The sequence below is a fragment of the Mustela erminea genome, chromosome 16, assembly GCF_009829155.1.
Source record: "Mustela erminea isolate mMusErm1 chromosome 16, mMusErm1.Pri, whole genome shotgun sequence".
Lineage (NCBI taxonomy): Eukaryota > Metazoa > Chordata > Mammalia > Carnivora > Mustelidae > Mustela > Mustela erminea.
The window spans coordinates 36,533,710-36,554,005 of record NC_045629.1 but is presented as its reverse complement, the minus strand read 5'-3'; the positions used below and the strand labels follow the sequence as shown (position 1 = coordinate 36,554,005).

General features: G+C 37.7%; 1 protein-coding gene and 1 pseudogene across 3 annotated transcripts in view; one reads left to right on the top strand and one right to left on the bottom strand.

The window, feature by feature from the left end:
- The window catches only part of WWP1 (WW domain containing E3 ubiquitin protein ligase 1), a 120,268-nt gene that overhangs the window by 85,783 nt on the left and 14,189 nt on the right, over nt 1-20,296 (bottom strand). For all 3 annotated transcript variants that reach the window (XM_032316199.1, XM_032316197.1, XM_032316196.1), the window contains exons 2-3: nt 12,691-12,786; nt 2,003-2,093 (exon numbers count right to left, since the gene is read on the bottom strand). In XM_032316199.1, coding sequence (XP_032172090.1) covers nt 2,003-2,072 — 70 coding nt within the window. In that variant the 5' untranslated portion in view covers nt 2,073-2,093; nt 12,691-12,786. The remainder of the gene's footprint in view (nt 1-2,002; nt 2,094-12,690; nt 12,787-20,296) is intronic.
- Nucleotides 5,804-20,296, top strand: part of LOC116574942 — a 49,035-nt pseudogene continuing 34,542 nt past the window's right edge.

Here is a 20,296-nt window from a genome sequence, read left to right as displayed (position 1 = left end):
CTGGATTCTATCCTAATGAAACATGAGCAAAAACAAGAAATGGCATTTGCATAAAGCTATTTATTGTAGTACTATTTGTAACGGCAAAAGAGTAGAACCATGATGTCCATCAACAGAAGACTGGTTGAATTAGCTCTGGTACATCTATTTAACAGAGTATTTATTGTACAGCAACAAAAAGGTATATACCCTACTATGGAGCAAACCTCAGGAGATTACTACTGTTACATGGAATAGTCAGGTGCAGAAAAGTACCTTAAGTGCCAGGCTGGGAGGAGATGTATGAATATATATATTGTACACATCTGTTTATATTTTCAAAAAGCAATGGGAAAATAAACCGAAACTAATAAAAATGTGTATGTAGGTTTTTAGGTAATGGGGAGAGGTGGAAGGGATGGCATGGAGTAACCAGGCCTCTTCAAATGTACCTTGATTTAACAGTTTTAACTCCAGAGCTATATAAATGTTTTCTTTACATGCAGCAGACAAAACTAAATGAAAATAAATGAAAGCAATAAACCTAACCGATTATCCAGTTGGTGGTAAAACCAAATGGAAAATTACATTAGAAGTTACTTTCAAATGTGCGATTCTGACTATACATCCTGGAAAGGCGGGGGGGACTCACAAAGAACTCTTAAGCTGCAGTGAGTGGGCCTGCTGTTTTCAGTAATTTTAACATTGCCAATGTGTGTGTGTGTTTCAGGGTAACACAGATACAATTATGTTATTGTCATTTGGAATTAAGATTTCTGGGCTAAGAGAAAAACAACAAATACAAAGTCAAATAAGATAAAAATATCTCTTTTCTCCTTTTAATGGAACATGGTATTTTGAAACTACAGCTATTCTGACTTTGAACTATCAGCATGAACTCAGAATCTGTTTTTTCCTTCTAAGACAATAAACATTTCCTAGCTCTGTTCCCTGAAAATTCCTAGAGACCTCACAGCAGTAAGTACCAGAAGAATTACAGTCTTCCCACTCTGGCTTCAATCTCACCCCTCCCGAGACAAATATAATTTCTAGTATTTTTAAGCACAGAGCTGCATACGCAACCCTCCTTTTTTTAATTTTTTTTTTTACATCCACATGGTTGTATACAATGCACACTACTCTACACCTTTGACTTAACAATACTATCTTAGAACTTGGCTCCTTTGGGCACATATATTTATTTCATTGTCTAACTAGGATTCCATTGCCAGTCTCTCGCTATTACAAACTTTCTCCCTTTCTTCCCCCACCCCTCCAGTATATACTCTACCTCCAGGTGATTTTTTTTTTTTTAATCTTACAGGTATTTATATTGTTTATATATAATGAATGATCTGATGTCTCCTAACCAAGACTCTCCAATCTTCTGCAAATGTTCCTTCTCCCTCGAATACTTTCTGCATTGAGATGAATTCTGACTCCTCCAGGAGTTAAAACTGTTACGTCCTGTGAGTTCTTCTCTTCCCCTGTTTTCCTGTGTCTGCAGGCCATCCAGATCCCAAGCAGACTAAAGACACCTTCCTCTCAGTTCTCACTGCATCAAGTTAATAGTCACTCTGCGTGGCAATTCTCCACATAAAACAAACTGTCTCAACACTATACAGTAAGTTCCTGGAGAACTAGAGCCTTGTGTTTTCATGCATGTAATGCCACCTAAGTATTTCCCAATGATTGGATGCGTGAATAGATGCAAAAAGGCCTTCAGCATCCTTCTACATCCTAATAACTATTTAAGGACCAGTTCAAAGATGCTTATTCTAATACCCAAATTCTCCCACCACCAAAGAGGATGTATCTTCTCTTCATCCAGCACAGGTACAATAAATATTTACTGAATAAATGAAAAACTTTTGAGAAGTTTCTATCTTTAAGGCCTGTTGCAACAAATACATCACAGTATGAATCTAAAAGAAAAGGTAACTGCGGATAAGTTTACTCAATTAGGTCTCAAAAAAGTTTTATCAGGGAATCACTATTTTAAGTTATTATGAACATAACTTACCAGTTACCTGTAACTGTAACCTTCCACTGTGGTTATTACTAGTATCAGACCGTGGTGAAGCAGTGGCCATGTCCCAATATTCAGCTTATACCTATTAAAAAGTTAATTTATTCATGTGTTAGATAAGAGTATAACTTTCAATATGATTAAAACTGTTTGAGTCAATTAAGAAACCAAACCTAATATAATATTTTCAACTCATCAAATGATATATTCACAGCTGTCCTCCATTTAAAATTATAACTTAGTGCCAAAATATCACAGAAGAATATGGCCAATGAAAAATATCTGGGTCAATCTGAACAAAATACATAATGATGCTAAGAATCCCGCAATACGTGTTCATTTATTTATTTATTTATTTTTATTATGTTCAGCTAGCAACTGCATAGTACATGATTAGTTTTTGATGTAGCATTAAAGAGTTCATTGGTTGCATATTAACACCCAGTGCTCATCACAACACATGCCCTCCTTAATACTCAGCACCCAGCTACCCTACCCCCAACCCCTCTCTTCTTGACTTACAAATATACAATTTTTACATATTATATACTGTATTTATTTATTTAGTTGCTAGATTACTTATCTGAACCACCTAAGTAAATTGCCCCTCCATCTTTTAATACTTCAGTGTATGCTTCCTAATAAAAATATGCTCTTTTAACAACAGAACAATGATCAAATTCAGGAATTTAACTAGTACGGTACTATTCTCTATTATATAGCCCACATTCTGTAATTTCATCAACTGTTCCAAACATTTTATCATACTTTTTCACCACAGTATTTAGTTCAGATTTATATACTGCATTAGTTGTCATGTCCCCAGTAAATTTTACATGTTTCTTTTTATCAATAATTTTTTTCATGCTCTGCTCCCTTCCGCCACTTCAATTTTTACTTTTTAAATAAAATACAAAGTAGCTGAGTGACTTTGTCTTTCTTCCTCATGACAAAATTTTAAAGCTAAAACTTCTAACCCCCCTTAACCCACTAAAGGATGAAGTGGAACATTCTGCCCAAGACTGAGAAATACTAATGAATATAACATTTGTCTTGTTTTTCTCTGTTTGTAGTATCTTCTATGCTCCATTTAGATCCTTCCCCCAAATTCAGGAATCTAATACTTTAAAATCATTACATTCTCTTATTTGTACTTGCATATATTATGTGACTGTATATATGCATTTGTGTGTATAAAAAGATGAAGTTGCATAATATTTGATCAAGTAATTCTAGTTAATACAAATTCACAGATTGTGAAATGTCATTCAGACCAATGCTGTCATTCTGCAGATGAGAAAACCAGCTCAAAGATTACATCACCTGCAGATACCTCAGATGTCATGTGCATATGAGAAAAGCAATGGAAACAGAAGCTTTAGGTGATCAATGGACAATGAAGAAAATCAATGGAAACTGAAGGTTTTCAATTTCAAGCAGCTGTTATACTAAATATTTTGAAAGGTCCTCCTGCTTCAGTGTAAAAGATCCTGAATAAATTAAAACCAGTGTAATTTATTTCTGAACACTGCTATGTTCTCAAGAAGTATAAGAGAAGTATCAAGCGTATACCCACCCCATGTAATAGCAGCAAAAATGCTTTTTTTAACTGAGTTGAAAAAGAAGAGGACAGTGAGTAGTGGTAAGTGAAAAAAAAATTTTTTTTAACTAGAGTATTGCCCTGGATGTGCAAGCTGATAGCAGTACTGGGATCGAGAGAGAAAGAATTGAGCCTGCTCCAAGGTAAGGGAGCTGAGACTCCCACAAGAAGCAAAAGCCTAAATCAGCTGTAACCTGTAACACAGAAGAAGCATATACATGACGCTTGCAGGAAAGCACCCCAATTTCAGCCACTAGGGTTATCCGAAAAAAAGAGCAACCAATTATGAGCCTACAGTTTAAAAAAAAACCTCAAACTTAAAAGAAAACAAGCCACCACAACTGAGCAGAAACAAGAAATAGTAATTTCTGACCCTACATGGATTTTTATGTATTATAATTATTAAGTATAAACTTTTAAAAATTGTTTTAGCAACGAAAGATAAAACATGGTCAAGCAAAAAGAAAAATGGCATTGCATATTTGAAGAAGAGTCAGAATTTAACTCTTCTTTTGTAGTACTATTTGTAACAGCTCTCTTTGAACATGCTCTCTCTCTATTTGAGAGAGAGAGCATGTTCAGGGGGAAGAGGTAGAGGGAGAAGCAGACTCCTTCCATACCCCGCGTCCCTCCCAATCAGGAAGCCCAGCACCCTGGAATCATGACCTGAGCTGAAGGCAGACATTTAAAAGACTGAGCCACCCAGGCACCCCTGTTTTAACTCTTTATTTTTGAAATAGTTTCAGATTTACAGGGAAGTTGTGACGATAACAGAATTCTCATATACCGCAGCTTCCCCCACTATTAACATCTCACATTAGTATGCCACCATTTGTCATAATTAATGAGCCAATGTCAATATGATTATTGATTAAATTCCAGGGTTTTTTTTTCCAGATTAAATAGAACTTGAGAGAATCAGCAGATCTGAGTATGAATCTGAAAAAGTCATTTATTAAATAGTACTGAAATAAAGAGATGGAAAAAGCAAAGGAAGGCTAAAAGACATGAAGCTAATCGGACATATATTTCTACTTATATCCCTGGAAATGAAAAAAGAGGAGGTCACACTAGGAGAGAAAATGACTTAATTCCCTACAAACAATGAAAGACATTTATCCACAATTCGAAGAAATACAGCATATATATGTTATATGTATATATACATTCATATATGCATCCACATATACATATACACATATACATATATATGTGTATATATGTATAAATAAATAAAAGGTGGGATAAACAAAGACATTCACAGGTGGCCACAGAGCAGGGAAAATGCGGGACACCAAAAAAGAACCAGGATAAAAAGCAGTCAGAGAAAAGACACTGCACACCAAACAAGCGACTAGTGTGATAGCAGAATTCTCAACAGCAACAATGAAGTCGCAGAAGGTAGAGAACAAGCTTATCTACAAAGAACTGAGTCCAAAATTACTTAACCACCAAAATTCTCTTTGGGGAATATGAAAGGCATTAAGACATTGCCAGAAAAACCACTGTTTATCAACAGTGGACCTTTAAGAAAGCCTAAAGAACATGTTTCATAAAAGAACAAAATTACCACAGAAGGATTCTCTAAGACGCAAAAAGGGAAAGATGAGTGAAGAAACTGGTAAGCATACAAGTATATCTAAATAAATTTTGTCTGAATAAAATAACAACTTCTTATTATAGTATTTAAAGAAAGCTAGTATAAACCATTAATATATGGAACAATGAATAGAAACATATAAAAGAGGGGGCAGGGTAGGGGAGAAAAGGATAGGAGTTAACTGTATAAATCCTTGCATTGTTCAGCAGAAGGATTACAATCTGCTTTAATTTTAGACCGTACTGCATTCCCAGCAGAATTCCAAGGGTGATCATAAAATTAGAGAAATAGACTATCATTTCCAAGCTAGTAGTGTAGAAGAAAAATTTAAAAAACTCAATCCATCCAAAAAGTCTAGACAAGAAAAAAAAGCATAAATAAGCAAAACTATCAGAAAGCACAAAGAGAGTCCAAACATCGAAATAATCACAACAAATACACAGATACATTCAAAAGAGAAGAGATACCTATCAAGTAAAGATACTGATCAGATGAAAGCAAAATATGGAAAACCGACAAATGTAACAGAAAGCTGGGATCAGTGATAATAGCAGACAAACGGCATTATTAAGGAGAACAAAGAAAATGATACAACATGCAAATAAGTAGACCTAAAACTGTAAATTTGCATGCTTTAAAAAAAATGCTTCCTCACATAGTGGCCTCAGCAAGAAAGATGGGGAAGGCTATCTCCCTAACAGTCTTCCTGGCTGAGGATGGCGGCACTGGTGGGGGAAGCATATCTGTCCCCAAACCAGTAAGCCGGAGTGATCTGGAAGATGTTTCAACCACGTGGCACAGTAATGATGACAATATGTGTAAGGCACCTCCAACTGACCACTGCTCCACAGGCTGCCTGGCAAGCTAGTATCAAGTAGAGCTATCTTGCCAAACTGCTGCTTCTCTAGGGAACACAATCTGTGATGACATGACAGAAGTCCACATTAAGGAATTCTTAAGAGAATTAAATATCAGTAGAGTGCATTTACCATATGAACCCAGCAAATCAGAGAGGTTGAAAGGTTTTGACTGCGTCGAGTTTGAAAACCTGCCTTCCTTGCTTGGTACCCTGAGCCTCAATAGAGAGTCTCTGGTTAACAAAATTCCAATGGACACTCTTGACCAAGCTCAAGATAAAGACAAAGATGCTGGGGCGCCTGGGTGGCTCAGTGGGTTAAGCCTCTGCCTTCGGCTCAGGTCATGATCCCAGGGTCCTGGGACTGAGCCCCGCATCGGGCTCTCTGCTCAGCAGGGAGCCTGCTTCCTCTTCTTTCTCTGCCTGGCTCTCTGCCTACTTGTGATCTCTGTCTGTCAAATAAATAAATAAAAATCTTAAAAAAAAAAAAAAAAAAAAAAGATGCTGGGGCACCTGGGTGGCTCAGTGGGTTAAGCCACTGCCTTCAGCCCAGTTCATGATCCCAGAGTCCTGGGATCAAGCCCCACATCCGGCTCTCTGCTCAGCAGGGAGCCTGCTTCCCCCTTGCTCTCTCTGTGCTGCTCTGCCTACTTGTGATCTCTCTCTGTGTCAAAGAAATGAATAAAATCTTAAAAAAAAAAAAAAAAAAGACAAGGATGCTCATTCTCTTGACGGAGCAAGGAATCGGGATTCTCACAAAATACCCAAACAGACAGCCTCGGTGACTATCCACCTAGAAGAGGTGATGATAGCTTTGAAGGCAAACATCATGATTATTATGGAGGCCAGGACTGCTATGATTACTAACATGATTACTAACAGAGGCTATGATTGAGGGTATGACTCCAGGAAAAACAGCAGCAGAAGTATATGTGGTAGTGGGTACAACACAGGTGATGACTACAGAGGAAGTGGGACCACCAGGAAGACCAATATAACAGACATGATGTTCAGCTGAGGAGCTCCAAAGATGATTATTCTGGGGATGATTAAAGATGTGATGACAGAGGTCATCCTAAGAACCAAACTGAATCTAAAGCTTCAGAGTACTCCTAAGGAAGAAGACTCCTTGGCTACTACCTCCCAGTCTAGTCAAGCAGCTTCTATGTTTGGAGCAGCAAGGCCTATTAACACAGCTGTAAGAGAACAATACGTTGAAAAGCAGCTCCAGGAAGAACAGGAGAAATCGGAGCATCAGCTAGATGAACCAGAACTAGAATGACAGCCTTAGAAGAAACACTTGAACTGGCAAAGTGAAAAAACTCGGGAATAAGAATGGTCAAGGGCAGGAAGTTTCTCATCTCAAACTGGGACCTCAGCTACATCAGCAGTCAGAACAGGAGGCACAAAGGAGAGAAAGTGAGAAATCCGGAAAATGAAATACTCTTACAGCAGAAGACTGACACTCTCCAACTTCTCATCTTCCCAAACCGACCCAGCTGCCCCTTCCATCAAAAGTGGATGCTTGGGTGAAGTGAAGTGTTAATTCTTTTTTTTTTTTTTTTAATTGAGAGAGAGAGAGAGATCTTGAGAGGGGAGAGGGTCAGAGGGAGAAGCAGACTCCCTGCCGAGCAGGGAGCCCGATGTGGGACTCGATCCTGAGACTCCAGGATCGTGACCTGAGCCGAAGGCAGCTGCTCAACCAACTGAGCCACCCAGGTTCTTAAGCTTGATTTCAGAGCTCAAACAGAACAGCAATCTCCTACAAAGGATTAGAGGAAAGTAGCTCCAGCTCAACCATCTCAGGAGGATCAACCTGGAAAGGTAAAAATAAAGTAGATGGGGTGAGTGTCCAAAAAGGTAGAAGCGGGAAGTCCATCAGGGCCCCAGATATGAAGGGAACAAAGACAAATGGAAGGAGTCTGAAAGGAAACATGGCAAAAAGGATTAAAATTCCAAATCTGGGGGCGCCCGGGTAGCTCAATCAGTTGTGTCTTTTGTTTTTTTTTTTTTTTTTTAAAGATTTTATTTATTTATTTGACAGACAGAGATTATAAGTAGACAGAGAAGCAGGCAGAGAGGGAGGAAGGGAAGCAGGCCCCCTGCTGAGCAGAGCTCGATGTGGGACTCAATCCCAGGACCCTGAGATCATGACCTGCGCTGAAGGCAGCGGCTTAACCCACTGAGCCACCCAGGCGCCCCAGTTAAGTGTCTTGATCTCATCGTTGTTAAGTTTGAGCCCTGTGTTGGGCTCCACATAGGCTTGGAACCCACGCAAAAAAAAAAAAAAAAAAAAAAAAAAAGAGAGAGAGAGAGAGAAAGAAAGAAAGAAAAAAAAAGGTCCAAATCTGCACCTGAGCCAAAGACAACTGAGGAACCCAGCCTATAAATTCGGTACTCTAAGTATGTCACTCTCCAAGCTGATGGATTAGGTTAAAATGAGGGGGAAGTTTATAAAGAATAGACCTCCACATCCTGCACTTTTTTCCTACTCTCTAGCTACTCTGAAACATTCCTGAGCAAATCAAGTTATCTATCCAAACAAGACAAAATATGCAGACAAATTCAACATTTCAGTAAGGGGAGAAAAGCCTCAAAGGATTTTTGTAGCTCCAGAAAGAAATTTACAAACTGGCATTGTTGTGGATGATTTCAATACACTCTAATTTCTCATAGGTTAAATAAACCAAAAAATTAAAAAAAAAAAAAATGAACAAGCAGGACTTAACAAACATATACAGAACCTTATACCCAGCTATTAGAAAATAAACATTCTTTTCAAGCATAGATGAACATACAGAAAGTGAATACATACTGGGACATAATGAAAATCTCACTGAATTCAAAGAATATGTATAATGTTGTTCTGAGGCGTGTGGCCAAATACAAAACAGAACAAAAAACACAATAATAGGGGGTACCTGGGTGGCTCAGTTGGTTTAAGGCTTGCCTTTGGCTCAGGTCATAATCCCAGGGTCCTGGGATCCAACCCTGCATTGGGCTCCCTGCTCAGCAGGGAGTCTACTTTTCTACCTCCCTCTGCCCGCCACTTGCATGCACATGCGCGTGCACACACTTACACTCTCTCTCTCTCTCTCTCAAACAAATAAAATCTTTTAAAAAAGCAATAATGGAAGATAATTGTAAAAACACAAATAGAAAATAAAACTTCTAAATATTTCATGGGTCAGAAGAAACCACGCTGAAAAAAAATTTTTTAAATATTAAGAACTGAAGGTATCACAAAAAAATTTGTAGGATACAACAAAAGTTAACTTAGAGGCAAATCTATGGTCTTAAAGATTTACACTAGGAATAGAAAGGCTGAAAATTAGTAAGTTAATGGCCAGTTTGTTTAAGCTAGAAAGAAATCAACAGAGTAAACCCCAGAAAAGTACAGAATAATAAAGAAATGAAACTAATGAAGTAGAAGAAAGGTAACAAAGGATTAACAAAAGGGAGCCTGGGTGGCTCAGTCAGTTGCTCATTGGACTCCTGATTACAGCTTGGTTGGTGATCTTGGAGTAATGGTATTGAGCTCTGCTTTGGGCTCTGTGCTCAGCAGAGTCTGCTTAGGTTTCTCTCTCTCCCTCTCCCACTCCCCCTGCTCACACATATGCTCTGAAATAAATAAAATCTAAAAAAAGAAAAAGAAAAAAGGAAAAAATTAACGAAGTTTGAATTCTTAGGAAACACTAAAACAAATAAATGCCTGACAAGACTGATGAAATATAAATAAAACAAAACAAAATAGGGACCCCAAAAGAGACCCAAGGTACGTATGGATATCCTCACGTAACAGATGTAACAATGCAGATCTGAGGAATAAAAGGGACAACTAAATAGTACTAAAATTATCTATATGGAAAAACTAAATTGGATCCTCACATCATACACAAAATCAATTCAAGATGGATTAGTGATGTACATATGAAAGACAAACTTCAAAATTTTTAGAAGAAATTTGACCAGAAAACTCAAAAAAAATTTTGTGCCCTGCCAGGAAAGGATTTTTTAAACAAGTATACCAACCAAAAAAGAAGTGTGAGTATTTTGACTACATGAAAACCAAGAACTTCTGTTTATCATAAAACATAATAAAGCAAATTAAAAAGATAGCTACAAACGGGAAGATATTTATAAAACACAAAGCTGACTAAAGACTTGTATTTAAACTATATGAGAAAGTCTACAAAAGCAGGATATAAGGCCTCTGCCTTCAGCTCAGGTCATGATCTCAGGGTTCTGGGATGAAGCCCTGCATCAGGCTCTCTGCTCAGCGGCGAGCCTGCTTCCTCCTCTTTCTCTGCCTGCCTCTCTGCCTACTTGTGATTTCTGTCTGTCGAATAAATAAAATCTTTAAAAAAAAAAAAAAGGGCAGGATAAAAACACAAGTAGTCAAATGGGCAAAAAACTTGAACAGAAATTTTATAGATCAAGGAAACTTCTAAGGCCAATTAGTATATGAAAAGATGGAGAATCAAATTAATCAGTGAAATACAAGTTAAAACCACATGAGATGTTATTTTTAAACTCACTAGAAAAATAAACAAACTCACTAGGATTATAAAAACTAGAAATGTTGACAGTACCAAAAAATGGCCCAAAAAAGGGCCAAGAAGGTGTTCTTACAGACTGCTATTAGTTATTTAAATTGGTAAAATCCTCCTAGCAGGTGTTAAAATTGGTACAGTTGCTGGAAAACAACTAGAAAACCTCTATGTCATTCAATGAGCAATTCTAGGTACATAGTACAGAAATTTTGTAATTGTGTGCCAAATATAAGCACACTTAAAAATAACAACAACAAAAAATACTCAAATGTCCAGTGGTAGAAAAATGGTTAAATGAATTAGGCTGACTTACACAATGGAACACCATACAGCAGTGAGAATCAACTATAGCTGTAGGCAACATCAATGGGTCTTAGAAACATGATAGTGAATGAAACAAAATACAAATACAAATACAAATGGAGTTCTGAGTATTAACATCTTCCCCTCACTCAGTCCCACCTCTAAGATTTAACATTCTACACTGAGGTCATCAAGAAATGTTTCCAACTCGTAAACACAAAGAAGAAAGAAATGAATTATTTTGGCAGTCATCATGACCTCATCTTTTCCCATGCATTTCCTTTGAAAATACCACAATTCCATGATTGAGTAAGAAATTCAGATACATGGAAACACTGTGGATCCTGAATCGCAAATGCTTATACAATTAACAAACAACTGAATGAAACCCACTAAAGAAATGCTGAGGTCCAAAGGGCAATAGAATGACATGCTGTCACTCTTCCAAGGAGTACACTGTGAATCTCATCGAAACATTTCTGCACAAACTAAGAAAACTAGTGTATGGAAATACTTCTGCTGTATTTCTACATTGTGGATAAAGCCCTTTATTTTGTATGTGGCACAGCAATAACCATACAGTCCAAAAATAAGTCACCCACCACTATTTTGTTGTAAATTAGGATGGGCACACTGAAAATTTTTCTATGTATTCTTTTATGATACCACCTGAGTGTTTCCTTTGGAACATATAAAGATTTGTAAAATAGGTCCTCCTCTATAATAAAATACCATTTGTGTGAAGTTTACAAAAGCTATAAACAATTATTAAACTCAGAACAAAAAAAAATACCTTTGTAGTATTATAATATTAAAAAGAGGATATAAAAAATCCAGAATAGCAGTTACTTCAGGGGTTGGGGAAAAATAGGAACATGCGGTTACAGAGGTGCTCACAGGCAGCTCTTCAACTGTATTGGTACACCCAGTCAGTTCTTAAGTAGTTAGTTCCCAAATGTTTGTTTTTATTATTAACTTCCATATGTTACACATAATCCGACATGTTCAAATTACAGAATTTTTAAAAATTTCAAGAATACATGGAAGGCAAGGACGTAGATAAAGTGCAGATCATTAATTCATCAAGTGTGATGGTAAGGGAATACGTCTATAGCCTATGTAGGAAAAGAAGGAAAGGACATAGCTTTCACACAGATGATGTGATTAGTCATCCAAGAAAAAGACAATTCTTCCTCTGAACAAAGGATGAGGGATCTAAGGAAAGGCAAAGATATTAATTCACTTGGAGGTAGATTAAAGAAAATTGAACTTTATTACCGAATTAGAAAGGTTAACTGCTTGAGAATAAAGAAGATAAATAAGCACAGGGTTTGTTATTTTGAGTACATGCTTCTGATCATCAGTAACTGCAACTTTAAACTGCAAAATACAACAGAGATTGTTCAAAATTGGTACCTTTTTGTCCTAAAAGGGAAGGAACAAAGCAAATAAAATAATCAAATTCAATATACAATTAGTTCCCATACTCCACTTAATAAGATGAAGTTGTGTGACACTTAAATACAATGTATTGCTATATATATTCATTAATCTGGCATTACAATAACGCAGTATGAGTAGGGAGGCACTGTTCCCTCACTTTACAGATGAGGAAATGGTGCCTAAATATAGACTATTTTAAGTCTATAGTCATATTTTTTATGACAATGTAGGTCTAGAGAATTAACTATCAATATATGGAGTCTAAGTGCTAAATAAGCTAAATCTTAGTTAAAATCTTAGTTAAAAAAGAAGTTGTTCATCACTTACTATGTACCAGGAACTGTGCTAGACACTGGGGATATAAGGATGAGTAAGACACGATTCCTTCTTTCAAGGAGCTCATAGTCTAGTGAGGAGACAAACCTGTAAAGAAATAAATAGCTTTCAGTGTTAACAGTTACTGAATCAAATGTGAAATGTTAAGTAGTACATCTGGGGCACATAAGAAAAAGTGGATAATCCAAATTACAGGAATCAGGAAAGGGTTCACAGAAGATAACCAATTTTTGAATGAACTGTGTCTTCAAGTATAATTCTTTAAGAGAAAACTACAGAAGCCAGGGAGCATTCCGGGAGCTACTGGAATACCTGAAAAATGTAAAGGATATTATCAAGGGATAAGGTTAACAGAGCAATCTAAATTGTAGAGGATCCTATGGGAATAGTTTATACAGCATTCAAAATATAACAAGCATAGTAGTTTGAAGTTTATCATAGAAGTATCTGATAGGTAACAATGGGTTTCAACAACGAGAATCACATTTCAGAAAAGTAACTTTGGCAGCAGCGGGGTTACATTTAAAATACTGAGTTTCCTGAGTTTCTCTGAACCAGAGCAGGTAGCATGAGGGAAAAAACTCACTAAATATAAAAGATCTTTGACTAGATGGTTTTGGGACAGCTGAGACTTAGAAAGGATTCTGAACAACTAAAATTTACCACTTCACTATCTGGGTTAAGGTGCCATAACCAGGACAGGGAGAAGAGGAGCAAATTGTGCGAGACAATACAGTATGAAGTTTAGAAGCCAACTCCTCAGTCTTACTATTTTGATTTCATCTCCTATTCTACCCCTTAACAACTGTGTGACCAACTATGGCAAAAGGAAAAGCCAAAGTGTGAGTTTTAACGAACTTTTGAGCAAAGTGGTTATTCATCCAAATGAATTTAGGCCATAAACTATGACCAGAGGATATGGCCAGTTATATGTAAGCTGATTCTGTCCAGCTCAAGCCTTTAAAAATGCCACAGAATTGTCTAAGAGTTATTATTCAACCGCAAAGAACAGGGAGTCTTGAATACAGATACTTAACTATGTTTCAGTCCTCCAAGGTAATAGGCCTATTGAATCCCCACTCAGAAGATGTACCTTAATTGCCTGCTTACTTCAAGTCAGGCTTTTTTTTTTTTTTTTTAAGATTTCATTTACTTATTTGTCAGAGAAAGAGACCACGCACATACAAGCAAGAGGAATAGCAGGCGGAGATAGAGGGAAAGTAGGCTCCCTGCTGAGCAAGGATCCAGATGCAGGACTCAGTCCCAAGACCCAGGAACATGACCTGAGCCGAAGGCAGGCACTTAACCAACTGAGCCACCCAACTGAGCCACCCAGGTGTCCCAAGACGCCTTTCTTTTTTTTTTTTTTTTAATTTTATTTATTTGACAGAGATCACAAGTAGACAGAGAGGCAGGCAGAGAGAAGTGGGGGGTGAGGGGGGAGGGGTAAGCAGGCTCCCTGCTGAGCAGAGAGCCCAATGCAGGGCTCAATCTCAGGACCCTGAGATCATGACCTGAGCCAAAGGCAGAGGCTTAACCCACTGAGCCACCCAGGTGCCCCAACCCACTGAGCCACTCAGGCGCCTCTGGCTTTCTTAAGTAAAGAACACTTTTACTTTCAGAAGCAATATTAAGAAAAAAAGACCAACAAATCTGATCCATTTTGCATGCTATATGCATGGGATCAAGAGTTGGAAAAGCCAGAAAACTACTGTCACATATCTACCTGCCTGAATCAATTTCACACTTAATGGACTGCCTAGTTTGTAAAGTGGGCATGCTAAGGACATAAAAATGGTGGAAGACAAAAATCCCAACTTCAGTACTTAGTCTAGTTTTGAAGACAATATTAATACATAGTAAAATTTTAGAAACAAGACAGGATGGTACAGAATCAGGTGCTAGAGATGTTCCATCTAATGAATGTGGAACTTGGAGGATTAGAAAGCCTGCAGTTAAGCAAAGCTATTGTATCAATGGCACAAAATTTAAAACTCAATGAAAGTGGCCAATATACAAATGAAAAAAGCAGCTTTCCTGCCCTAAAACACCCAAGATTTAGCAACTCTAAAGCAGAAAATAAGTATTTCCTGAAAGTACAGACTACAAAGTAGGGGATTTAATTTTAATAATATAGGAATGTTGCCTCTTTTTTTTTTTTTAAGAGTTTTATTTATTTATTTGACAGAGAGATCACAAGTAAGCAGAGAGGCAGGCAGAGAGAGAGAGAGGAGGAAGCAGGCTCCCTGCTGAGCAGAGAGTCCGATGCGGGACTCCATCCCAGGACCCTGAGATCATGACCTGAGCCTAAGGCAGCGGCCTAACCCACTGAGCCACCCAGGCGCCCAGGAATGTTGCTTCTATATAGAGATCATTTATAAAAAGGTATTGTTGATCATTTCAATTCATTTATAAAAGGGGACAGTAAATGAGAAGGTGACTGACTTATACAGATTTGCCAGGACCATCCACATTTTAGTTCTGTTCCCACACAAACCTCTCACTTCAGGGCACACCATGGTATTTGGTAACCTTAGTAAACAGTATAATGGCTCTAACTTTGTAAGCAGCTTTTCTGATGTATCTCAAAGAGATTTTTCTGTGGAATCGTGTTATAATAATAAGGCATCATCCTGTTAGATTTTGTATTTTTGGATGACGTAAATATTTAGAAAGGAAAAATCAATTTTACAGGGACAACAACTCATGAGCAGGCTTCAATATCACACCACTGGGCCTATATGTTAGGGGAAGGGAAAAAGAAGGAGCAAGGCTTTTAGCCCTCCAAATAATCACCACTGTGGTCTCCTAAAGATCCAAAAGCATTTCCAACTTCCTGAATAGCTTCTTAATACTCAGGCCCATAGTTCTTCCCCACACCACACACCATCATCCTCACTCTTGTCTCTACATGTATTCCAACAACTCTAGGGCCTTGTATTCCACTGACCAATCTCATTCCATAGGCCAGCAGCTGGCCCAAAAGCTCTACCACCACACACTCCCTTTACAATCTGTCCACTTAACTCAGGGTCTCCAGTCTCTCCAGCTCTTCTTTGTTCTACCAGCACCTAGTGGCAATATCATCACTACCCTATGTTTTCACAGCTCTTTGCAGTTTCAAAAAACAAGCCAGCTGATTTCTTAAAAAGTTTACTCATCCACACCGACCTAAGTTATCACAGATTAATCCTCTTAAACGCAAAACAGAGGAACATCACCCTCCTGATAATTTTCAAATGCCACTATGTTAAGGGGAAAAAAAAAAAACACTTTTAAACTTTGTCATTCCAGTGACTTACAAAGCACCTGCAGTATCTATCAGACAAAGGACAAATAAAGATGGGCATCCACAGGTACTTTGTAAATTCTGACTATGGTCTGGGTATCTATCTTACTCTAAAAACGCCTACCTAATCACAGGCTCTAATAAACTCACCTTTCCTCCATCCTTCTGCACTTTCAGTCAATTTTAAAGTTCCTTTTAGTGAACTATATTATGGCACTTCACAGAAGGAACACAGTAAGTTGTTTTTTTTTTTTAAATAATGAAAAAAATGTATTTATCATCAAAATGCCAAATTTCCTAAATCACTCTCTCCAGCTCTTATTATTTATCTCCACTCAATTTCAGATTTTCAAGCAGATGAGGTAAATACATTAATTTTTCCCCCAACTTTTTGGTTCTGTTTTCACTCATTCTCCAATTTTTACCTTACTTTTCAGCAACATAAATCTAGACTTCTTGGGACACCTGGGTGGCTCAGTAGGTTAAGCAGCTGCCTTTGGATCAGGTCATGATCCCAGGATCCTGGGATTGAGTCCCCTATCAGGCTACTTGCTCTGTGAGGAGCCTACTTCTCCCTCTCCCTCTATCTGCCATTCCCCCTGCTTATGCTCACGCTCTCTCTCTGACAAATAAAATCTTTAAAAACAAATAAACAACAACCAAAAAAAAAACAAAAACAAATCTAGACCTCTTTTCCTGACTTTCTTCTTCCAGATATTTCACATCTTCCCTTTCATAAATTTACCCTATTTTTAAATCTCAATTTCTTGTGTACAGTGAGTTACAGTCAACTGTATCTTTTAAGTGTTACTCCTTGCAGTTACACAGAAAACTTGCTTTACCATAAACTGATCTAAAAGTTTACCTCTCATTAATGTTATCTGACACTTCAAACTAACAAGCAAAAATAAATACAAATCTTACACTGAAATACCATACACCACCATTTTAATTTCCTGATAAGCACTAAATCTTGATCCATCTGCAGATTCCCTGTCTATTGTCAATTTTAACCATTTCCAAACTATGTGAACTCTCCGCTCTCAAAATTAACTCTATGACCAACATAAACATTGGTTATACAGTTAATACAAACTTCTTTCCCCTCCTCAAATCAACATTCACACTGTTACTGTATATCCTTACTGAGACAGTCAAAAGCCTTGCTAAATCCAACCTATGCCTCCTCAAATTACCATGGCACAAACCCTAATGAACTGCTGCCCATTAAATTCCTGCAATTACTTCCTCAATGTTCTTCACACAAAAATTACTCTATTAAAATCATGTCCAATAGCTAGTCAAACTACTTAACTTAATTCTTTTTCTCACTCTAGTTAGTTCTAATCAAGTTACTTCTTGATTCTGGTTACTTCAAATTCCATCTACTTCCCTGCCTTCAAAACACCCTTGCATTGCACCCAGCAAGACTCCAGTCACAGCACAAACATGATCACAGTAACTTAACCTGCTTTTCTTATCAAGATGCTTGCCTTCAATTGATGAGAAACAGTTACAAAATAGTTACCTATCCACAGCAAAATTAACCACCCATCCTTCCAAGCAAAAGAAGTTTCATATAAACTTCCAGCCAGCAAAACTTCTAGGGTCTGTTGGCCTATACAGAATGCAAATTCCCTCCCAAAAAGGTAATAAATAATTAATAATAGAATCTGGGCAGTAGACTAGAGGTTCAACTAACAATAATGATGACACACCGAAATAAAGGCCAGTCCAGAGGATCAAATAGCAAAGATACTTATATTCTGAACTGAGATAAGTGCCAGTTTTGCTCTTTTCCAAGTCTGAGGTTAACAATTAAAAAAAAAATTACACTTATTTCAAGGGTGTCTGGGTGTCTTAGTCGTCGTTGAGCATCTGCTTTTGGCTTGGGTCACGATCCCAGAGTCCTGGGATTGAGCCCCACATCGGGCTCCCTGCTCAGCAGGGGAGGCTGCTTCTCCCTCTCCCTCTGCCTCTTTCGTGTTCTCCCTCTCTCCCCCTTTCTCTACTTTCTCAAATAAGTAAGTAAATAAAATCTTCCAAAAAAAAGAAAGTACACTTATTGCAAACTTAACTGACTCTGAACATCTAGCAACATGTGAAGTTAATAAGAAACAAAATCAAGTCCTGTGAACAACTGAACTGTCACTTATAGAAGCCTTTCAGTCTATCTGGTAGTCCAGTTATTTCTAATGAGGTGGGGAAAGTAACAAACTATTGAAAATATGAAGCGATCATTTACCAAAGTCTAGTTTGAATTTGGATTTTAATTTCTATTCCCACGTTTACTAAGTGGCAGATAGTGATTAAGAGTGTACATTCTGCAGCCAGACTGCCTAAACGCGAATTCTGGCTCCACTTGACTACTACATTCAACTTTTGGCAAGCTTCTTTACCTCACAGTGCCTCAGTTTTTAAATCTATAAAATGAATTCAAACCTACCATCTTATGAGTTAATAAGTTAATACTGACAAAGTGCTAAGAAAAGTACTTAGCACACAATAAACAAACTACATATTGGGGATTTCTTTTAACAATTTTTCTGAATTAAGTCATTCAGCGTATATACACAGACATGTTTTCAGGTAATGTGTTAAACAGCAGGAATACAGAAATCATCTGAGATACACTCTTTGCTCTCAGTGAGTTTATAATTTAGCAGTGGAAATAGACAAGGAAATCAGCAGCTTTAAGCTCACTGACAGGGTTGTACAGAGGACTACAGAAGTACAGAAGTACAGAAGAGGAGCATCTAAATCAGATTTGGTGGGAAGAGGTGAAGAAATGTCAGGAAAGGCTTCTGAGAGATCGTAACAGTAAGACAGGAAAAAAGAGGAAACTGTCCACTGTACAATATGGATTTTTGCAGGCATTTTTTAGGGCAATTTTAACAGAGTGGTAGGACCAAAAGCCAATGGCTTAAGAAACCTCTATTTAGACGTTTAACTGTAAAAGAAAAAAAAAGATACAGAGTTAAAGTGAGGTATTCATAGGTTTGTTTTTGATGGAAGATGGAAGAGACTTGAACATATTTTCAGACAGGAAGAAGCTGAAGTCACAGAACAAATGACAAGGGCTCTGAGAAGGCAGGGCTGTTGAGATTTAACAGAGGTATACACATAAATAGCCTGCACTGAGGCTAGACAGAGAAAAGAAATGGGTGAGAATGAAAATTATCTCCACAAGTGTCTGAGAAGAAAGTTAAGAAGGAGGTTTTACCTACCAGCTTCCTCACTGAGGGAGGCAATCTTTGAGACACTAGGAATACAATACATTACCTGTTATAATAGCATATGGCTAGATAAGACAAAACAGCAGAGACTTGGGTCCAGGGGAGTATCAGTAACAATCCCAGACATGCGAATTTTTTTCCATTTCATTTTTAATAGTTCGTATTTAGAACTAGTCCTGCATCAGAATCCTTGCTCAGCAAGGAGCTTCCTACTCCCTCTGCCTGACGCTCCCCGCTTGTGCTTGTGCTTGTGTACAGTCTCTCTGACAAATAAATAAATAAAATCGAAGCAATGACACTAATTATTGGAGCCATTTAGAGCACAGGTTCCAGAAGAGAACAGGGCATACTCTAGCTACTATCGAACTACTCCTCGTTATTTAAATGCATCATGTATATATATGCTTTCTGCCACCTTCATGCATTAAAATTCAGCTACAGAAAATAAGGTAATTGGTATTCTCCAGAAAAATTCTTTACCCCAAACTCATTAATGACACATATTTCTAATCTACTACCAGTTTTCCCCAACCTGGTTGCATGAAGAATCATCTGGGGAACTCTGCTGGTAGTTTGAGGTGATTCTCACAGAAACATTTGGGTACTCTCAACCCTGATCTACATAATTTCTAATCATGATTCAGCTCAAGTGTAATCTCTCCAATTTTTGACTAGTTAGCTGCTACATGTTTCACAGCACTGTAACCATGTTTATTTCTTTATCTCCTTTATTACTCAATAAATTTCTTTATTACAACTCACCTTTATAATTCCAGCCCCAGCTTGGTGCTCAACCCTTACTAAACACTCAATAAATGTATGTTCAATGAAGAATCACAATTATAAAACATTAACCCTATAGGATTGGTTAGGGTGGTTAGACTTTAAAAAACCCAAAAAACAAAAAACCCACATAGCACAAAACTAAAACTTTAACATTCTATAAAGAAAAATCCTGTGGGTGCCTGGGTGGCTCAGTGGGTTAAGCCGCTGCCTTCCGCTCAGGTCATGATCTCAGGGTCCTGGGATGGGGTCCCATATCGGGCTCTCTGCTCAGCAGGGAGCCTGCCTC